Genomic DNA, 19,472 nt, shown 5'->3' with positions numbered 1-19,472 from the left:
AAACTACTCAAACACTCTTCATTTTCATGCTTCCCATGCACAATAAAGAGAGCTAGCTTCTCCACTCTTCTCCCTTAGCCATATTTTTCTACTTTACTCTCTTTAATAGCTCATCATTACTTCCCTCTTTTTACTCCATCTCTTCCATACCATTTTCCCTTGTTTTTGGGATCTCTTACCACTCTCATACTCTACTTCCATGCTTCTTACAATGATTGAGCTGCTATCTTGGCTTCTCATCATCAATTTCACACCTTTCTCTCCATCTATTTAAGCATCTTTTCTCCCATTGAAGAAAACATCACTGATATCACCCCATTACATCTTCTTTCTCTCTGTCTTCACCACAAAACTTCCATCTCCACCTCCCAAAATCCAAACTCATACTACCCATACTACTCTATCTCCTCCATCACCACCACCATTTCTCATCCTCTACCTCCATTAACACCACCGCCAAATTTGGGGCTTTGCTGCCTTCTAAACTTGAAAAAGCTGTCAAATTGCCTGTTGTTCTCTCCAAACCCTTCAATGGCTGCTCCAAATCCTCTTCTCAGGTTTCACTTTTGATTTTCTTTAATTCAAGATTTTTTTTTTTTTTTTTATCACAGGTTTCACTTTTGATTTTCTTTAATTCAAGATTTCTTTTTTTGATCACTTTGTGGATTGGAAAATGAGCTTTTAACTACTACATCATTTCTCCACTCTCTTTTCTATCATCATTTTCTCCATCTACTCCACCTATTCACACAATACATAATACATGCTTCATTATCTTTTATCATCAAATCTTCAAGAGCAAGAAAGAGAGGGAATCACCACCACCACCAAGACGTGAGCTTGGGGACCATCTGACAAACCACTACGCCAACTCTATCCCTTTTCCTCTCGATTATATTGTGGTGTTTGATTTGATTATGAAGTTAGTATATGTAATTATGAGTGAGTAGTACTTTGTTGGGGCTATGGTTGAAAGCCCTAACCAATCTTGTATGGATTGATGTTATAATATGATGTGATGCAATTTTCTTTAATATACCTACATGGTAGTCCAAGAGTTGAATGCATATGCTTAGACTTTACCACTTTGAGTATGTGTGTTTGCTATGTCATGATATAATGTTTAGAGATTGGTAACCTTTGAATGTTAAAGCATGAAAGCACACTAAGTGTGCATGTAGGGGTTGTGAATTACAATCACTTAGAGATAAGATTGTATGGTTTGCATGATTTCTTCAACTCGAAACTTTATGCACTTAGGATAATGCACTAGATACCTAACCGGATTGAAATGCATGACTTAAGTAGTTAAGTACTACACCCGAGATGAGTTGCTTAATATCACAAAAGGAGCATTATCCTAAGTCCCTTGTTAGGATATCACAAAAGGAGCATCATCAATGCAGAGATGGAGAAGGTAGAGAGAGTCATCTCGATCATCATCGCATATGTGGTCTCTTTGCCACAGAATTCCATCAATGATTTGATGTGAAGTGCTTCTGAGTTATAATCAAGAACAGTCTTGAAATCACGTACAGAAGCGGAGATTATGCCATCTCACTCCTAAGTCAGGAAGCAGACAGTCACAGACATTCCCAAAATGTTCTTTGAGTGAGACCCACAACCTTTTGGGGTCTTCTTCATTCAGGTACTTGTATTGAAGAGAATCATTCATATGACAAGTCAATAGGATGACGACTTTTGTTTTATTAGCCTCCAAGGCTTGCTCTTCTGCCACAGTGAGCACGTTCCGGGAGGGCTCAAGGATTGTTGATAGAATCCCTTGAGCCTTGAGATGCTGGTAGACATCACGAACCCACTTGTGATATCCAGAGCTAGTTCGCCCTAATGGAGCAAAGTCCAGTTTGTTTAATTTACTCATCCTGAAAAAGAACAAGAAAATGGGTTAGTTTCGAAGCAAAAAGGCTACCACGAAAACAAAGGAATTTCTGAGCGTAATCGCTCCCAAGAAACTCAATTCTAAGAGAGCTTGGATTAGATCAAAACAATGATGTATGTGGTCGATCGTAAAGTCTCAACAAACTCTAAGTTAGAGATCTCAACAAACTTTAAGTTTGAAGTAGCACGAACCCTCATAGTTCGGCTTAATCTTCCCACAAAAGAAGAAGTGGGAGGTAGAAGAACGGAGATTAAAAGTCCCCGAGAAAAGAAGAGAATGAAAACTACTCAAAAGCAGGAACTTTTATAACAATTTACCTTGAATTGAAGTTGCCAGAAAAGTTGCCGGAAGTCATCGCTGGCCGAAGGCTTGCAAGTCTCTGGCCAGAAGCGTGCATAGGTTTGGGCAGGCTGTGGCCGAGGCTTGCGTGTTGGTTGTAGGGGCTGCTGGGGGTGTGCAGGCGAGGCTAGGCAGACGTGCGGGGCTGGAAAGCGAGGCTAGCGAAGGCGCTGTGCAGGTATGCGGCAGGAGGCGAGGCTAGCAAGAGGGGGTGCAGGAGCACACTGGCAGGCACAGGTGTGCGCAGGCGAGGCTAACAGCGAGGCTAACTGGCAGATTTTTTCTTTTTCCTTTTCTTTTCTAGCGTTTTGGCTTCTTGGAATCAGGGTTAGCTGTAACGCCCCAAGCTGCACCTCACCAGCTTAAGCACGTCACAGTGCCGCGAGTCTCTAAAACATAAACCGAATGCTCGATTTACATTCTAGAGAACCACTAAGACTTCCCTTTTCCGATATCTCTTTTCCGAAACACCTTTAAAACCCGCTCATGAACTGATTTTCGAAATCCTCTTTCCGAAAACTTTCTAGAACGGGTTTTAAAGGTGTTTCAGAAAAGAGATATCGGAAAAGGGAAGTCTTAGCGGTTCTCTAGAATGTAAATCGAGCGTTCGGTTTATGTTTTAGAGACTCGCGGCACTGTGACGTGCTTAAGCTGGTGAGGTGCAGCTTGGGGCGTTACAGAAAGTGGTATCAGAGCAATGCTTCCGAGTTTTCGAATTGAAATGTGGTTGGTTTCGAATTGATTGTGCAATGTGGTTGGTTGTAATTGAGTTGTGGAAATGTTGGTTTCGGATTGAAATGATTCGTTTCTGGGTTTGGTCTCAGGTAGCCGTGTCTTCGAGTCCGGCAACTTCTCCAGCGCTGCTAGCTTAAGTGGCATGTGATAGATGGTCCAATATTCGTACCCTACGTGCTGGTGTACCTAATCTGCGAGTTTGATCAAGATTTTGGAAAAGCTATTTGGAGAAGCTGTGTTTGGGTGCAATCGGCCTCCACCGAGGTTTGACTTTTCTGGTTTGTCCTTTGAATGATTTTAGTACTAGATTATGGACGAACGAAATAGATTTTAGCAACTCAAGTTTTCACCTCAAAAGTATCTGTAGCTTCCGCTGTGTTTTTACAAAAAGTTTTCGAACAAAATGCCTAGCGGTTCTCTAGAATGTTAATCGAGAATTCGATTTATGTTTTAGAGCCCGCGGCACTGTGACGTGCCCAAGCTGGTGAGGTGCGGTTTGGGGCGTTACATTAGCGCTTCATGCTGATAACATGTTTTAGGAAATCAGAATATGGGAGAGAATGATATGTATTTTCATTGATAATAGACGTCTCTTTATATAGAGGATTACAAGCAAATAATCAGAGTCTTACAAGGAAACATAATCGTACAATTGATGTGCTTATATTTTTCTATATTTTTGTGCCTCTTAATCTTGATATTTATGTTTAGTTCTCATTGTTTATGGTTCATTTACTTAGTTTAGTGTGTTTATAGGTATGAAGAGCAAGGATGAGAAAAAGAAGCAAAAAGAGAGGAAAAAGATTGAAGGGTGCTTTGCAATCCTAAAAACTGAAGCAGCCTCTGCACAATGGCTAACTTTGAGGATCAAACTGTACTGATCCAGAGATAACCAGAAAACGAGCTTTATATGCATGGAAAGCCCCGAATGTCTAGTTTCTGGTGAATTTTATGGTTCATGATTTCAAAATTTCTAGAGGGAGATATGGCAGTTTAAGTACAGGAGTTCAGTCAATGCGTGAATCTGTGACGTGTTTCCAAGAGCTCGAGTTTTCAAGGCCTGAATGACTTGGCAAAATTCTGGGAAGATTGATCTAGCATTATGGACCGTCTGAGAGTCCAACATATGTTTCCTTGGAATCTAGAAGTGTCACATCACCTTTCTATTGTGCTAAGTGATTAAAGAGTTCCAGAGGCCTAAAGCAAGAAGGAAAAGTTGCATCTTATTAAAGGAGAATGTGTCAAGATGGAGAAGTACCATTCAATATCAGATTTTCATAAAAGAAAGCTGCTGCCATCGCCCTGTTCACCTTCCATCTCCATTTAATAAGTTCTTTTATGTTTTTAAAATTTTCTATTATGTTTTCTTTGAACATGAGTAGCTAAACTCCTTTTCTAGGGCTAGGATGAGGCCTTAGGCTGTTTTATAGTTGAATGATTTCTTTCCGTAAGAGGCCAAGCTTTCTTATGCTTGGACCAATGTTTAAAAAGCGCGCGTCAGGCGCGCCTTAAAGCTTGAAAGACGTGAGGCATGAAGGAAATTGCCTCTGTTTTGCAGATGAGGCGCAGAGGCGGAGATGGAGGCATTGAAGGCGGCCAAATCGCGCCTTAAGGCGTCCTGAGCTTACGCCTGAGAAATTTTTTTTTTTTTTTTTAACACACCAAAACGACGTCGTTTTGGTGTTTTGAGAGGGTTTTGATTCATTTAGGTCGTGTATTATACCCGAGCCAAGCCCCAAATCACTCAAACAGCCTCCTTCCCAACTCTTCACTCTCAAGAGCAGCCAATCCCAATCCCTTACTCGAAAAGTTGATAAAATCATGAAGAGCCCATAAGTTTTTTTCAATAATTTGGTTCTAAAGGAGGCTATTTGCAAAATTGGAGCAAGAAATAAGTTCGATTTGAAGAGAGTTGGAGAGTTGTAGTTCGATTTGAATTTTGAAGAAAAGGAGTTTAAGGTATGATCTTGCTTTTCTCTCAACTTTCCTTGCTTTCTTTGGTTGGTTTTGTGTTTCTTTGTTATGTGCAATTGGAATTGGAATTTGGATACCTTGTAATTGTTTGCCGCTGCCCATCTCTATTTACTTGGATAAATATTAGCAAGTTACAGAGGACGAGTGTGGTTTTATAGTTTTTGTAGAATTGTGTTTATGGTAATCATTTTGTAATCAAAACGAAGGAGTGGTGCTTCATTATGGCCAAAGTTGCTGGCTATACTTCTAGCAGAATTGCTTTCTCAATTTAAGGTTTGGCTTGGGAATGGCCGTTGATTCTTTGTGAATGAATACAGTTCTGACTGGAAGCTAATGGAACTTATTTCTTGCATTCCATTCTCTTATGACTGGTTCCATGTTTGGAGATGGAATGCAGTATCCCATGTTTGGAGGTCAAACCTACTTTTATAGGGAACCATGATCTTCAAGTTCGGAAAGATGGTGTATCATGGATGTGAACATAGCTGTTTCATGACTTCATACATGGTTAATTGCATTAGAATAATGGGTTATCGATTTAGATAGACAGACTATAATGGGTAACATTACCTTTGGGAATTGATTTTCATCATGAATGGAGACACACCTCATAAGGTTACAAAGGGAGAGGCTTTTGGACCATTCTTCATCTTTTCTTCTCATTTAGTTCTTTGGTCTTTCAACTTTATATCTTTGGATTTATTATAGGTTTGGTGATTTTGTTGAATCATATGGTTTTAGTACTTGCTTATTATGAATGGATGACAATTTATAATGTTTTTTTGGTTACAATACATGTTCTATATATAAGACTAGTTCTATACGTAAATACAGCTAATTTATACGTAAAGCTTGCGCCTTACGCCTCACGCCTCAAGGGGAACGCCTTGCTGAGGCTTTCTTGGCTACGCCTCAGCCTTTTAAAACATTGGCTTGGACAGGCTTGCTTAAATGTGAGCTTCCCAGTGATTTTAATTAGTTTGATTTAGCTTGCATAGGTATTACCGGATTTTCAATGCTTATGTAAGTTTTGTAAGCTATGCCCAATTGGCTGTTGATTATTGAATAACAATCAAATTCTATTATAAAAAATAAAAAATCAATGGGGAGCATAGATTTAAACACCTATCTGGGTAGTGCGTTAAAATTTAGAAGAAGGGAAGTTCTTGACGATCGATCACCGATCGAAGTTAAGTTCGTCTTCAATTATTGAAGTGATTTCCCCACTTCTCTTGCTCATGCTCTCCAGCTTTAATTTCCAACTGCTCCCAAAAGAAATCTCACCGTCATAGATTATTTTGTTGATGATGTTGGGATTCTGTTCCTCTCTGGTGATTTCTGGAGTTGGTAAACTTGTAGTATCCGGGTTCGGAGTTAAACCGGGTGGAACTTGCTCTTCAATTATTTCGGAGGTAAAAGAAGAGCTTCTCACTGTGGTGGGATTAGGAGTTTTGTTGCTACATTCATTGTCTGGATATGAGGAGTTATCAGTTGAATAAAAATGTGCAGAATCGGAGGATTTCCTTGAAGTAGTGGATCCATTCTTCGGACTTAAACCGGCTGGAACGCGCTCTTCAATTATTTCGGAGGTAGAAGAAGAGCTTCTCGCTGTGGTGGGATTAGGAGTTTTGTAGCTACATTCATTGTCTGTAAATGAGGAGTCATCGGTTGAATAAAAATGTGCAGAATTTGATGATTTCCTTGAAGTAGTGGATCCATTCTTCGATAGTCTGCGTCTTGCATTCTTGTGCCAGTTTTTGAGGCCATCAACTACGAGCTCAGTAAATACTGCTTTTCTCATGCCAGACCCCATCTATACATATATAAGGAACCATTTAATTAAGAAACAAAACATAAACAAAAATGTCTATTGCTTTTATTATCTTTTTGAAGGAGGAGGCACAAGTCACTACCTGGGTAACCAGTGCGTAAAGAGGGAGGGTCACATAACCACATATCAACTGCACACCCAGTCCCATACTACTCTTAATGACGATATCTTTTGTTCTTCGATTAAAGCATGAATTCTGGCCAAATTCAAACTGTACGAACATCATGGGATCAGCAAATTTTAAGATGTATTGAGTTCATATTACTTGATCAATCGATTTGCATATTAACTTTTATGAGCTGATACGTACCCATGTCCAGGTCAAGAATGCCAGCTGAAACGAGTTCTGCAAACCAATTCAACTGAATTCATATCCTTATCACATAATACTTGTATCCATTGACATACCTACCTAACCATGAAATATGCTTCTTTTTTAAAATGCTAGTATATATACGTATGTTTATGAGTTACGATACATTAAGGTATCGGTAGATTGGTAAATCACTGGTAAACCAGCTCCAAACAATAATAATAATAGACCAATTCTATGCAGTCATAAACTAGCTAGCTGGACACTAATTTAAACTATTATACCACATCCTGAACCAATCTATTATTATGCAGAACTGTTTTATTAGATATACTGATTCATTAATTTACTGTAGGTGAACCAATCTGAACCATACTGCTGATAACTCGGAAATCAAACAACACTTTTAACCTTGCATGCATGCATAGGGAGCAACCCACATTTTTCTATATAGCTACCTGGATTAGGACAAATTGGAGAAGATGAAGAAGCCAATTGGGTTGACTGAACCAAAATAAGCCATCTTTGAGCTTCACAACAAAGCTTCCTCGAATCACAGGATTCTTCTCATAACTCTCGACGCACATGTTAGTTATCACGACTTGCAGCTTTGTTCCCACTACTAAAACAATCTTTTAATAAAGAAATCACACCAGATATACATAATTAAGCTACGTACAAGGTTGAAGTAATATTTAGCAAAAGATAGTATTCTGCTGGGCGCATGATATCGTACCAGTAGGGGAATGAATGGTAGCCAGTAATAGTTATAGAACACTGCAAAAAGATATATAGCACACATTGTTACCCATTATCAATCAATTTAACTATAACTTTGCAGACTCTTGCCTGTATTGTTTGGTTTGACCCCAACAAAAAGTGAAGATAAAAAGAAATCTCTAATGACTGAGAAACCATTAATTTGAGTATTTGATTAGATGATTTATTATGAGAAACAATTTGTAAAAAACAAGACGTGAAAAAAAAAAAAAAAAAAATGAAAATCCACTGCGAAAGTGTCTTACCGTGGGCATTGAAAAACATGAAAAGAGTTGAAGAGATCCAGATCCAAAGCCTACAAGAGTGCCGAATATCGTTATCAGTGATCTTGGTACTATTCATGTTTCTCTAATATCACATTGCTACAAATATCATTTTTGCATCAAAATAGCTTACTTGATTCCAACCACTTGCTCAAAATCGTCGTCGAAAGCTCTGACAAGGAAGTTCAGGAAGTTGAAGTTGCTACCTTCTGTGCAGTTGGCCTGGGGAACCAAATAAACAGGAACGATCAGATCTTACACTCACACAGTCCCACATACACATACACAAACACCCAGACACGTCTATACATACGGATATACTTTGCAATACATTTATATATCATTGGAGCTAGCTTGTGACTCCAAATTTAATACATACATATATATATATATATATATATATATATATATATATATATATATATATATTACAAATGATAAGTATATGTAGGGGATTGTGGTGGCATGGATGGAACTCTAAACACATGGACTTATGAAGTTTGACAATCATGTACTAAGACTCATAATTAAGCTAACTTAATCTATTAGAAAATGCATGAGTTCCATATTAATTTTAATATCAAGTCGGACTCCCCTCAAGTACATTATTGTTTGCCACATTATAGTTTTTGGTAATAGTACGGTATTAGGTATATTGAACTAGTCGACAACTACATGAAGTTGGTCTACCTGTTTAGAGAACTAGTCTACCACTATTAGAGATGGACGTAAAGAGATTTTGATGAATATGTAGACTTTCTGGCCATATCAAGTAAACGATGTGTGTATGTGTGTGTTTATTTTGCTTACCACAATGAACCCATTTCGCAGAGTCATGTAATCGACTTTTGAGATTGAGCCACCGAACTGCCGAGCGAAACATGCCTAATATAAAAGCATGAAGAGCGAAAATTAATATATAGGAAGAGCTAAGTTTATTTTCCTGTGACTTTGATGTATGCTTAATGAAAGTAGACATGAGTTCTCAACTTTGACGTACAGGCCATAGAAGAAGAGGGTGTTTACTCCAGAACTTTAGATGTCGTTTCCCAAAAGGAGTTTGATCAGTGAGTTGAAACCTCCTTGGATCTGTGCGCATGAAATAAATGTTTATCAGACAGTGGTACGAAACATATATGCAGCAGGATAGAAGTGTGACCTACCATTAAGAATCTGATAGTTTAGTGTCCGAGTCTCATCCTCCCATACATTCCATTTCCTCATCTATATTTCAAAAATAATTTTGAGATGCAATTCAACCAGTAGAAGAAGAAAGCATTTATAGAAAATTAAACACGAGCATGTAGGAAGATATAATTTCACTCGTAAAGTTGCTGTATATATAAGCAACTTTACAGGTGAAATCGCTTCGTTTTGACAAATTTTTCTCGCACACATGATGCTGAAATATCGGTTTGCTGTGCATGTAATAAAGTCTCATCGACAAATGCATGTACGATACGGAGTGTAATTGTGATACCTTGGCCATCCCAAGGAACATAGTCAAGATGCAGTAGAGAACATGAAACACTGCTAACACAGAGATAAAGATGTTTAGCTGCTGGATTCCATCTGTTGACACTAGAGAAACCAACCCCTGAATGCCATATTGAAGTAAATATGAAAGTAAAAGACATGTTATTAAAGATAAAAACTAAACTCATTTATATAAAACATAAATATAAAACAATTATTAAATTTTATGAGAGAACAAGAGATTACTGAGAGGCTAGGGTGTACACTAGTGTTCTGCATTGGCCTATTCGAATTGGTGTATATATAATCGGCATTATCAAATCCTACATCCAAACTTAATTTCAATTTTAAAATATATCGCTTCTATACAACTTTTGTATTTCATAAATTCGATATGTAGACTAATTTTTCAGCACCCAGTCTTTCAGAATACAAAATAAAATGAATAACACAAATTCTTTGAGTTTACAATATCATAACTCTAAAATGGCAGTCATATGAATGTTAGTATAACTCTTAGAATATGATGATATTATACCCATACAATCGATTTAGTGACATAAATCTCGGTTTTTAGGAGGGAGATCCTTGACTCCCGTTTTTCATAATTTATATATATATATATATATATATATATATATATATATAGGTACTAAAAAGTGGAAGTCGATCATTTCATGTTTTAAAAAAAAAAATTGAAATAATTCAATCATTTAATTCTCATGAGGATCCTGTTGTTGAGAGTATAATGAGGAGAGCCAATACATATGTGTATCCGTGCGCTCGTAATATGCCGGTAATGGGGGAGGTAAACTTCAACTTTTTCTATATTTATCAAATCAAATTCCAATGTTTTCCTCTGTTTGCAATAAATAAAATTCTAGAAATTTGGTTGGTTTGGTAATTACGAAACCAAACAACACCGGTGGTTTAAGCCCATAGCTTCTTTGAATTACATGCGTGAATACAAAGTTATCATTAATATTGCTCATGATCTTGTCGAATTAACATTTTTTTACTTGTTGAATTAACGTGATCAAACTGAACATGTTGAAATTTGTGTACATTTCATTGGGGAAAGGTTGTGACTGAGACTAGATTTTGTGTTTGCGAAGAATGAAAACCCGTTGACGGATATGATATCGCCATTTTACAACCCAGTCCACAAGTCTGGTGCGGATAAATCGAGGGGAGTGTTCCATGGAAATTTTTATTTTTATTTTTATATAAATGTCACATTACAATATGGTTTATTGTTATTTTATCTCCTGAACACGCATATCTAAGATAATATTATGTGATGGGTAACAGACCGTCCTCAGGTGACATTTTTTTTTCTTGAGAGTGACATAGTTATAGTACAGTAATAATGTTCACCTGCTGAGTCTTGCATATCTACATCCAACAGTAGAAAAAAAAATTATTTTTTGAGGACTCATGGTAAACTAAGAACAGTAATAATGTTCACCTGCTGAGTCTTGCATATCTACATCAACTATTTTTACCCCTTTAAGGACTCATGTTACCACTTTGAGGATTAATATTACTATTTTGAGGACTCATATGGTAAACTAAGAAAATTTACCACTTTAAGGACTCATGTTACCACTTTGAGAACAAATTTTAGTATTTTGAGGACTCATGTGGTAACTAAGAAAATTTACCACTTTAAGGACTCATGTTACTACTTTAAGGACTAATATTACTATTTTGATGACTCATTTTACCACTTTTAAGGCAATTGTGTGCATGTCATACGTTAACACATTATAGAATTTTCCTACATTCAAATAAATAATTGACCAATATTGGACCAAAAGATTATATATGAATTTACATTTGCTGTACCTTTGCCTCGCAGTAATTTTGAGTGGTGACTTCAGAGAAGTTGGTATTTGAAGCTGGAACTTGTGCGGCTGATGAGACACTAGTTGAGTCCGAGGGATATTCGCAGGGAAGAAAAGAGTTTGCCAAAACTTGAGAGACACAGATATTCGATATTGGTACTTCGGACAGAGTAAGAAGCAAAGATACGAAACCCAGTTGCATCATTTCTGTTGGAATAAACTTACATCAAAAGAAAAAAACAAATCACCAATCGTTTTCATGTTATATACATATGCTAATTAATCATAGTAAATTTTTTTCCTTGGCCTGGTTGATTTATTCTTAGTGCCTACACAACCGTCGTTATCCGTTTGGGGTTTCTGAAAAACCGGGAAAATGATTGTATAGATAAGACTGGTTCTCAAGCAAAATTCTAGACTTGAAGATCTGATTTTGCATAAATTTCAGTAATCAGCACTGTTCAAACGGTATAACAAGAGCTTATGAACAACACTTGTATTTCAGTCGTAGTTAGTAAGTCTGCATATCTATTTAGAATGAGCCTGTTATGCTTATACTTTTTAAGAGGTATATTGGACTTTGAAACTTCCCGCCATCTCACAGCACAACAAACGGAAAACCCATTTCTGTGCCATTAACCATCACTGAATAAACTGTTTACTTAAGAGTAGAGAGATTACCAAAAGAACAAAACAAAAGATCATTCCAAAGATGTTGTGGAATAAAGAAGGAAGCAAGGCAAAGACTTGTGATTTACCTGATCTGAACTTCATCAAAGCCTTATTTAGGGATTTTCTTCTCCTTCCTTTAAGAAACTGATGATGAAATTAACCAATAACAGATTACAAACCCACCATATATCTCAAGCATGCATGTACATGTACAACTAAACCTTTGCATATAGATAAAAATATCAAAAGCATACCTTTGTTAGACGATGAAGACAATCGTCAATGGCAAAGGATAGCAAGAAGATAAACAAAGCAAATACTGATACAGCCCATGTTGGTGTACCTTCAAGGCTAACTTCCCTTTGGTCGACCATCTCTCTCTCTCTCTCTCTCTCTCTCTGTGCATGTATTTATACCTGAGTTTGATTTTGGGACGTACTGAGATGCAATCATTATCCGTTCGTTATTACTAGGGTGCGGCAAGTACGGATGAGCCGTCGCATGTTTTTGAGCATACATATAGTGTGTGTATGTGTATATATATATATATATATATATATATATATATATATATATCACTAGTTGCCAATTACGTTTGTTTCAACGGTTTTCAGTTAGTTTAATAATTCACGCACGTGCATGGGTAGATCTTCACAGTTTGGTTTTATTTAATTATTTAAAAATGAAAAACGAAACTACTCGCTTGTTGAAAGTAATAATTAATATAAATATAAATGAAAACAGATGGATTGTAAATAACTATCATCTAAGATGACCTCACTGATGGCTAATGTACATACATAAGACGACAAGTTAGATTTGCTTTGTTTTTAAATTTGGTTAGGTTACGTAGATCTTATGCTTATCAGACTCTTGCTGAATCATTTTGTGGGATTTATCATCCAAACTTTTCTACTATTGTTAATAACGTACTCTTGGCTAACTGCGGCTCATGGAAATGCTATTGAGAGTTTTGTTGCTAAATCAAATGCTTTTCAGGCTTTGGGTAAAGGAAAAAAAAAAATAGTCTGAGTTAGATGTTGCATATCAGCAAAGTCAATTAATCTTGTGTGTTTTGAGTCGATTTGGGATTTGCAACGACGACATCTTTCTATTTTGTTATTGGACAGGTGATAGTTCCATTTATTACTTCGATTTTGTTTTAATATCCACTTGTAACTAATCAAGGCGTCTCAATTTTTTTTTTTTTTTTTTTTTTGCAAATAAAAATGTTAATTGACGCGTGTGATGCACTAGTCATAAGCATCATAATATGTAATAACCATTTGATAATATGAATATCTAGTAGAAACTTATTAGGGGATATACATAAATTAGATATGATTACGAAAGCCATGAATAAGGTCAATGATAAAAGAGGTCAATTTGAAGTGCCTTATTATAATTTAGGATACACAAATGTTCCTATGATAATTAAGGTCTCCCCTTAACAACCTACCACTGAAAATACAAATAATTACAAAAACTGCCACCGCATCTCTCTCTGTCCCTCTGTCCCTTTATATTTCTCTCACACAAACACAGCGGCTCCGATCTGGATACCCACGGCAACTGCTCCTTCTCCGCCGCACACGATCGCACCCTGATCAAGGGCTTCTCCGGCTGCCCCTCCTCGTCCTCTAGGGGCTAGATCTCTACAAGAATAATCTACGTCGGGTTGACGACGACGACGACCCGGACTTGTCCTGGCACGAGGTGAACTTCTAGGACTTGATCGTCACTTTTCAAGTTTAGTCTTTGTCAAGGTTAGTACCATTTTCAAAAATTCTTGCCTGATGATGGACCTGCAATTGTGAATTGGGTTTTAGTTCTGGGTTTATGTTGATCTTTAATAGCATCACAATTGACTCGTCAGTAAGACGCTCAAATAGATGAGGGTGTTAATGGGTGTTGTTTTGCATTCCAAATTACTAAGCTATTTCTTTAATTTGATGATTGAATTTTCCGTACCTTTTTCGGACAGACATTGATCTATTTTGCATCTAAAATGGGTACTGAAACATGGGCATGAGTATTGAATTGAATGATTGAAGATCAGTTGTATAGCACATTAGAGATGAGATAAGTGCTCAAGTATTGAATTGTCTAATGTTTCCCTGAAGAATTATAGACTCTATTGCTCATGGTTATGTACTTATCCTATGAATTAGATTGAGAGCATGCTTACTGGTTATGTCACAGTCATGAATATGTCACAGATCATATTACTGTCAAAGTCACTAATGATCTTTTGATTTTCACAATTTTATATAGGATATACGAACATGACACATAGGCCGGGGTAAAAGAAAACAGAGGCAAGGAAGTGAAGAAGAATGTTATGAAGAAGAAGCAAAAGTTCTAGCCATAAAGTAATTCCCTAAAGACGAATCTGTGTGAAGAGAAATCACCTCAAGGCCAATATGGTGAGGAGTAATCTCCTCGAGGTGAATCTAGGTGAGTAGAAATCTCTTCAAGAGGAATCTAGGTGAGGAGCAATCTCCCCAAGAGAAATCTGAGTGAGGAGATATCCCCTCAAGGAAGATTTGGGTGAGGAGTAAAGTAATTCCCTACAGGCTAATCTGTGTGAGAAGAAATCCTCTCAAGGCTAATATGGGTGACGAGTAATCTCCTCAAGGAAAATCTGGGTAAGGAGTAAAGTAATTCCCTAAAGACGAATCTGTGTGAAGAGAAATCATCTCAAGACCAATATGGGTGAGGAGTAATCTCCTCGAGGTGAATCTAGGTGAGGTTAACAGTAACTTGACCAATGACATAGCCAGTGACCATCAGTGACTTTGTCGGAGGTTAACAGTGACATGGCCAGTGACTTGAAGTTAACAATTACCTGGCCAGTGACCTAGATATAACTATGACTTGAAATTCCAAAATATGTCAGTGACTTGTATAACAATGACATGGTCAAGGACTTGCAATGTAACATGGTCAATGACATGAATATAACAATGATTAGCCAGTGACTTGACATGTTCATGTTCCATTTGGGTCATTTTGGGTCCAAACAGCCATGTCAATGACAATGTCAGTTACATGATCAGTTACAGACATTGTAAGTCACATGATCAATTACATGATCAGTTACATGGTCAGTTACATACATTGTAAGTGACATAGTCAGTTACATACATTGTAAGTTACATGGTCAGTTACATGATCAGTTACATGGTCAGTTACATGATCAGTTACATGGTCAGTTACATACATTGTAAGTTACATGGTCAGTTACATGGTCAGTTACATACATTGTAAGTGACATGGTCAGTTACATACATTGTAAGTTACATGGTCAGTTACATGATCAGTTACATGGTCAGTTACATACATTGTAAGTAACATGGTCAGTTACATGATCAGTTACATAATTTGTGACATGAGGTTAACAGTGACTTGGCCATAGATTGGCAGTGACATGGTCCATGACTTTGCTGGTGACTTGATGTTAACAATGATTTCGTCAGGGATTGATAGTGACATGTTCATGATTGTGACATGGCCAGTAACTTAGCCAGTGACTTGAAGTTAACAGTGACGTAGCCAGGGATTGACAGTGACATGGTCAATGACATAGTTTCTGAAACTCATTAACTAAATTGTTGGAGACAAAATTCAGGCTATATGATTACAGTAAACCTATTATATAATGTCTTAACTTCAACAAAGGAAATTACTGCGTCATGGAAGGCTAAAAAGCCTATTAGGTGTAAAAGTATTAAGCAACCGACAAATTCAAAGAATGCAAGAGACCACTTCAATTCTTGTGAGCTGGTGAATGTGATCTGCTACGGCATTTTGTCGAATATGTATGCGACTATTATATAAACTTTCTTCCTTTGGGACAAACGGAGACCGGAAAAAGTAGGGCCTGTAGTCCAAAAGATTGGGTGCTTACTGATGACCCGAGTGAAACTACAAATGTGACTAGATGAGTTGCAAGCCTTTTGGCAGGAAATGCCCCCAATGTCATCATATGCAACAAGGTAAAATCCCAAGTTCATATCATCATAAATTCCCTGCAAACAGAGACAATTGACAAGGATTAAATTGAGTCACACTTGATATCTCTTCTGAATCCACCATTGGGTAATAAGAAATCAAGAAAAAGAAGCAAGAATATAACAAAATCAATCAGTTAACCCGGCCTAGAGCTGCTATCTCAAAGTTAGCTGATTATGTTCCTAAAAATGATTGATCCAACAATGCCCATTAGTTTGAAAATTCTACTAAACCAATTCAAAGAATGATAAGCATCAACTATAATTCTTCCAAGCACTAAAAAACAATGGCTTCATGTAGACAGACTTCCTTCATAACAAAAAACATAATTTTCAATTGAGCCACACTTCAAAACACTTTTAGGCCTGGCATGTATGTTCTAGTACCTAGTTTTGACAACGCCTAATATATGCTAAAGATGTAAAACAATCCATAATTTTGACAAGCCTATAAAGCAAAGAGATACTGCAACGTACTAATAAACCCCCTTGTATATAATTATCAAGAAAAGAAGTTGAATAATATATCAACATCTCACACCAGACTTGAACCACCATAAACACATCATGTCAGGTTTGAAAATGAGCTAAATAAATGACATAGCTGGCAGCATCAAATACGACCTTTCCATTCCCTCTATGGTTACACAGTTTTGAAGCCACAATCTCAGAAAGTAACTGACTTGGCGATTATGAGGCAGAACATGCCAATACAAAGAAATTTGTTGATGAATTATAACAAAAATCCCATCAACAAGGGAAGCAAGACCATACAATTTTCATGCGTTACAGCTAAGATTCAATCATCTTAACACATATAACAGGGAAATCAATCATCCTAAGATTCAATTAAACAATAATTAAATGAATTAACCTAATGACTCAATTAAGTATCTAAAGTATTCAAATTTCTGATCCAAAACACAACAATTCAGGATTGCGAAACCAGATCAAACAAGTTGAATCAAAATGGAGAGAGATGCGAGCTTATGTTGATGTCATCGTCGACTGAGGAGATCTCCTTGGTGGCCTTCTGGCTGAACGAGTAGGACCTCGCCTTGTTCATAATCTGATCCTTGCAATTTCAATCCTTCCATTCTCGCCGAGGGCGACGTGTTTCAGCTTGATCACGGCGAAAGACGAAGAAGAAGAAAAAGTGACGTGATCAAGGCGAAGAGCGATGGTGCCAGAGATCGAGAAAAAGAGAACAAAGCTCTGGATTGAAGATCCAAAACTGAGATTTCAGATCGTCATAGAGAGAGACCAAGCGCAAATCGAATCAAGCTTTCTGATCAAAAGAGAGAGAGAAAATTAGATATCTAAAATTTTGAATGAAAAGTTATAAACGTGTACTGCCTTGAAGGGCATACTTGGAATCAAAAAAATTAAAAATTGACCTTTTTTAACATCACCTCATCATTTATAAGGACTATATTAATATTACTAACAATTTGTTATGGACCTTTTTATCAAGTGGGAAACTAGGTGATCTTTTTATCATTTCATACTCTAATATGACCTTTTGCATCATTTCCCTTAAAAAAAAATTGGGAGGGGTAGATGCCAATTTCACCCCGCTATTTGAAGAGCAGATTTTATTATTATATTTTCAGATTATCTGAATTGTTTTTCCCTAATAAAGATTTTTTTTTTTTTTTTTTTTTTGATAGAAAGATGTAAGCCCTTTATTGATAAACTCATATTACACAACTGGAAGTTCAGCTGCAATAGCAGCTGCTAGAAAGCTAGGGACTGAAATATAAAAACAATCCTGCACAATAGTACCATCATGTGCAGCTAACATGTGGGCAACTACATTTGCCTTTCTACTAACCACTACACCAATATATATTTTAGAGACCGCCACAAAACGTCTCTAAAAATATATTAGTGACTAAAATATACTTAAATTTGTCTCTAATAGAAGGAGTGACAAATTAGACTTTCTTCCCTATAGGTTGCGTCTCTAAAACCTATTAGAGACACTTAGATAAAAAGTTCCGTCTCTATTACTTATTCACTGCCACATGGACAATAACTGCCAATGACAATTTAAGGTGTCTCTATTACTTTTAGAGACGGAAGAAATATTTTATTTAATATATTTTTTATTAGAATATTTGATATTATTAATAATAGAATCCATCTATTATTAACCACTAGTACACCAGTTCGATTGGCATTGGAAAGAAACAGTGAATCCATCTATAACTAACGACATATATAAATTATATATATAAATTTTTTCTGGGCAACAAAATATAATATAAATTTATTTCCTGTTCAACAAATCTTTACTGATGCATCTTAAAATACAAGTCTATGAGTCTACAAAATACTTGTTATTAAAAAAGTCACAAATCATCTAGTCAAATGCCTATCAATTAGCATCTAATGATCAAAAAGGGAAATAATAAAAATCTATTGCTCAGATCCACGAGAGCTTTGATTCGATGAAGCTCTAAGCTGGTTCAACAAATCATTTTCTTGGACACTTGTATCTCCCATAAGCAATCCAGTTAGTCCAGTGGTAGGATAAGCATGTTGAGGCTGATAAGGCATTTGAGGATAGATCTGCGGTTCAGGCCAGTACATTTGAGGAGGATAAGTAGGCATCTGGAAGGATGGTTGCTGCAAAGGCTGAGAAGATTGTTGTGAAGGTGGAGTAGATTGCTGGGATTGTATCATTTGCTTTAACATTGCCAATTCTCGTTGGGTTTGCAAGAGTTGTTCCCGAGTTTGAACTTGCTGCACCTGTGCTTGCTCTTGTTGTTGTTGGTACTTGGACTCTAACTCCATAAATTGTGACTGCAAGCTAGCATAATGTCTTCCATGTGATTTGTGTGATGATGAGCTACCATCAATTTGAAGATAAGGCACCATATCAGGTATTACACCTAGTCCATAACCGCGAAATCTGTGACGTTTCTCAGGTCCCATCACTGCAACATATGCTCTTTCTCGCATCTCTGTAGTCTCATTACCTTCAACTGCAACAATTTCTACCAACTTCTCTTGCATACCAGCCTATGAGAGAAAATACTTAACTTATTATGGGCTGGTTATATTTAGTGTGCAACAGATTATGAAATATATAAAAAAAGCTCACGTGTGTCCGCTCAGCAACTTCATCAATCCATGTTTTTTCTTCGTCATTCCGTGTATGCTTATCATAAAAAAACTGAATAGGATCGGGCTCATGACCATGCTTCTTGAGCTAAACATGCAAAGCAAAAGGGAAATAATATCTAATTAAGTCTGATGTCATCATTTCAAACAATATATAATAGCATGTAAATAATATATAATCTTTATGCTGCCGTGCAGCA

General features: G+C 36.8%; 1 protein-coding gene and 1 long non-coding RNA gene across 2 annotated transcripts; both read right to left on the bottom strand.

Moving 5' to 3' along the window:
* Positions 1–6,125: 6,125 nt before the first annotated feature.
* On the bottom strand, positions 6,126–12,504 carry LOC133723075 (MLO-like protein 5). The gene is made up of 14 exons (XM_062149906.1): positions 12,385–12,504; positions 12,217–12,274; positions 11,460–11,665; positions 9,616–9,732; positions 9,299–9,359; positions 9,136–9,224; positions 8,946–9,020; positions 8,269–8,357; positions 8,118–8,167; positions 7,829–7,869; positions 7,551–7,724; positions 7,090–7,125; positions 6,862–6,990; positions 6,126–6,761 (listed from the first exon to the last, which is right to left on the bottom strand). The coding sequence occupies exons 1-14, from the start codon at positions 12,502–12,504 to the stop codon at positions 6,126–6,128; spliced, it is 1,881 nt and encodes a 626-aa protein (XP_062005890.1).
* Positions 12,505–15,699: 3,195 nt separating this feature from the next.
* LOC133722239 (uncharacterized) lies at positions 15,700–17,684 on the bottom strand. Its single transcript, XR_009852575.1, has 2 exons — positions 16,269–17,684; positions 15,700–16,161 (listed from the first exon to the last, which is right to left on the bottom strand). It is a non-coding gene; the product is annotated as an uncharacterized LOC133722239 (long non-coding RNA).
* Positions 17,685–19,472: the final 1,788 nt, after the last annotated feature.

The sequence above is a fragment of the Rosa rugosa genome, chromosome 7, assembly GCF_958449725.1.
Source record: "Rosa rugosa chromosome 7, drRosRugo1.1, whole genome shotgun sequence".
In the NCBI taxonomy this organism is placed as follows: Eukaryota; Viridiplantae; Streptophyta; class Magnoliopsida; order Rosales; family Rosaceae; genus Rosa; species Rosa rugosa.
Note: the sequence above shows the minus strand (reverse complement) of the source record. Positions and strands in the feature narration are given on the sequence as shown.

What these genes read in the sequence shown, in the direction of transcription:
- LOC133723075 (XM_062149906.1), bottom strand. Translation starts at nt 12,504, where the DNA reads ATGGTCGACCAAAGGGAAGTTAGCCTTGAAGGTACACCAACATGGGCT. An exon ending in TTTGATGAAGTTCAGATCAG is followed by an intron (nt 11,666 to 12,216) that starts GTAAATCACAAG and finishes TTATTCCAACAG; the next exon opens with AAATGATGCAACTGGGTTTC. An exon ending in ACCCTCTTCTTCTATGGCCT is followed by an intron (nt 9,021 to 9,135) that starts GTACGTCAAAGT and finishes CTTTTATATTAG; the next exon opens with GCATGTTTCGCTCGGCAGTT.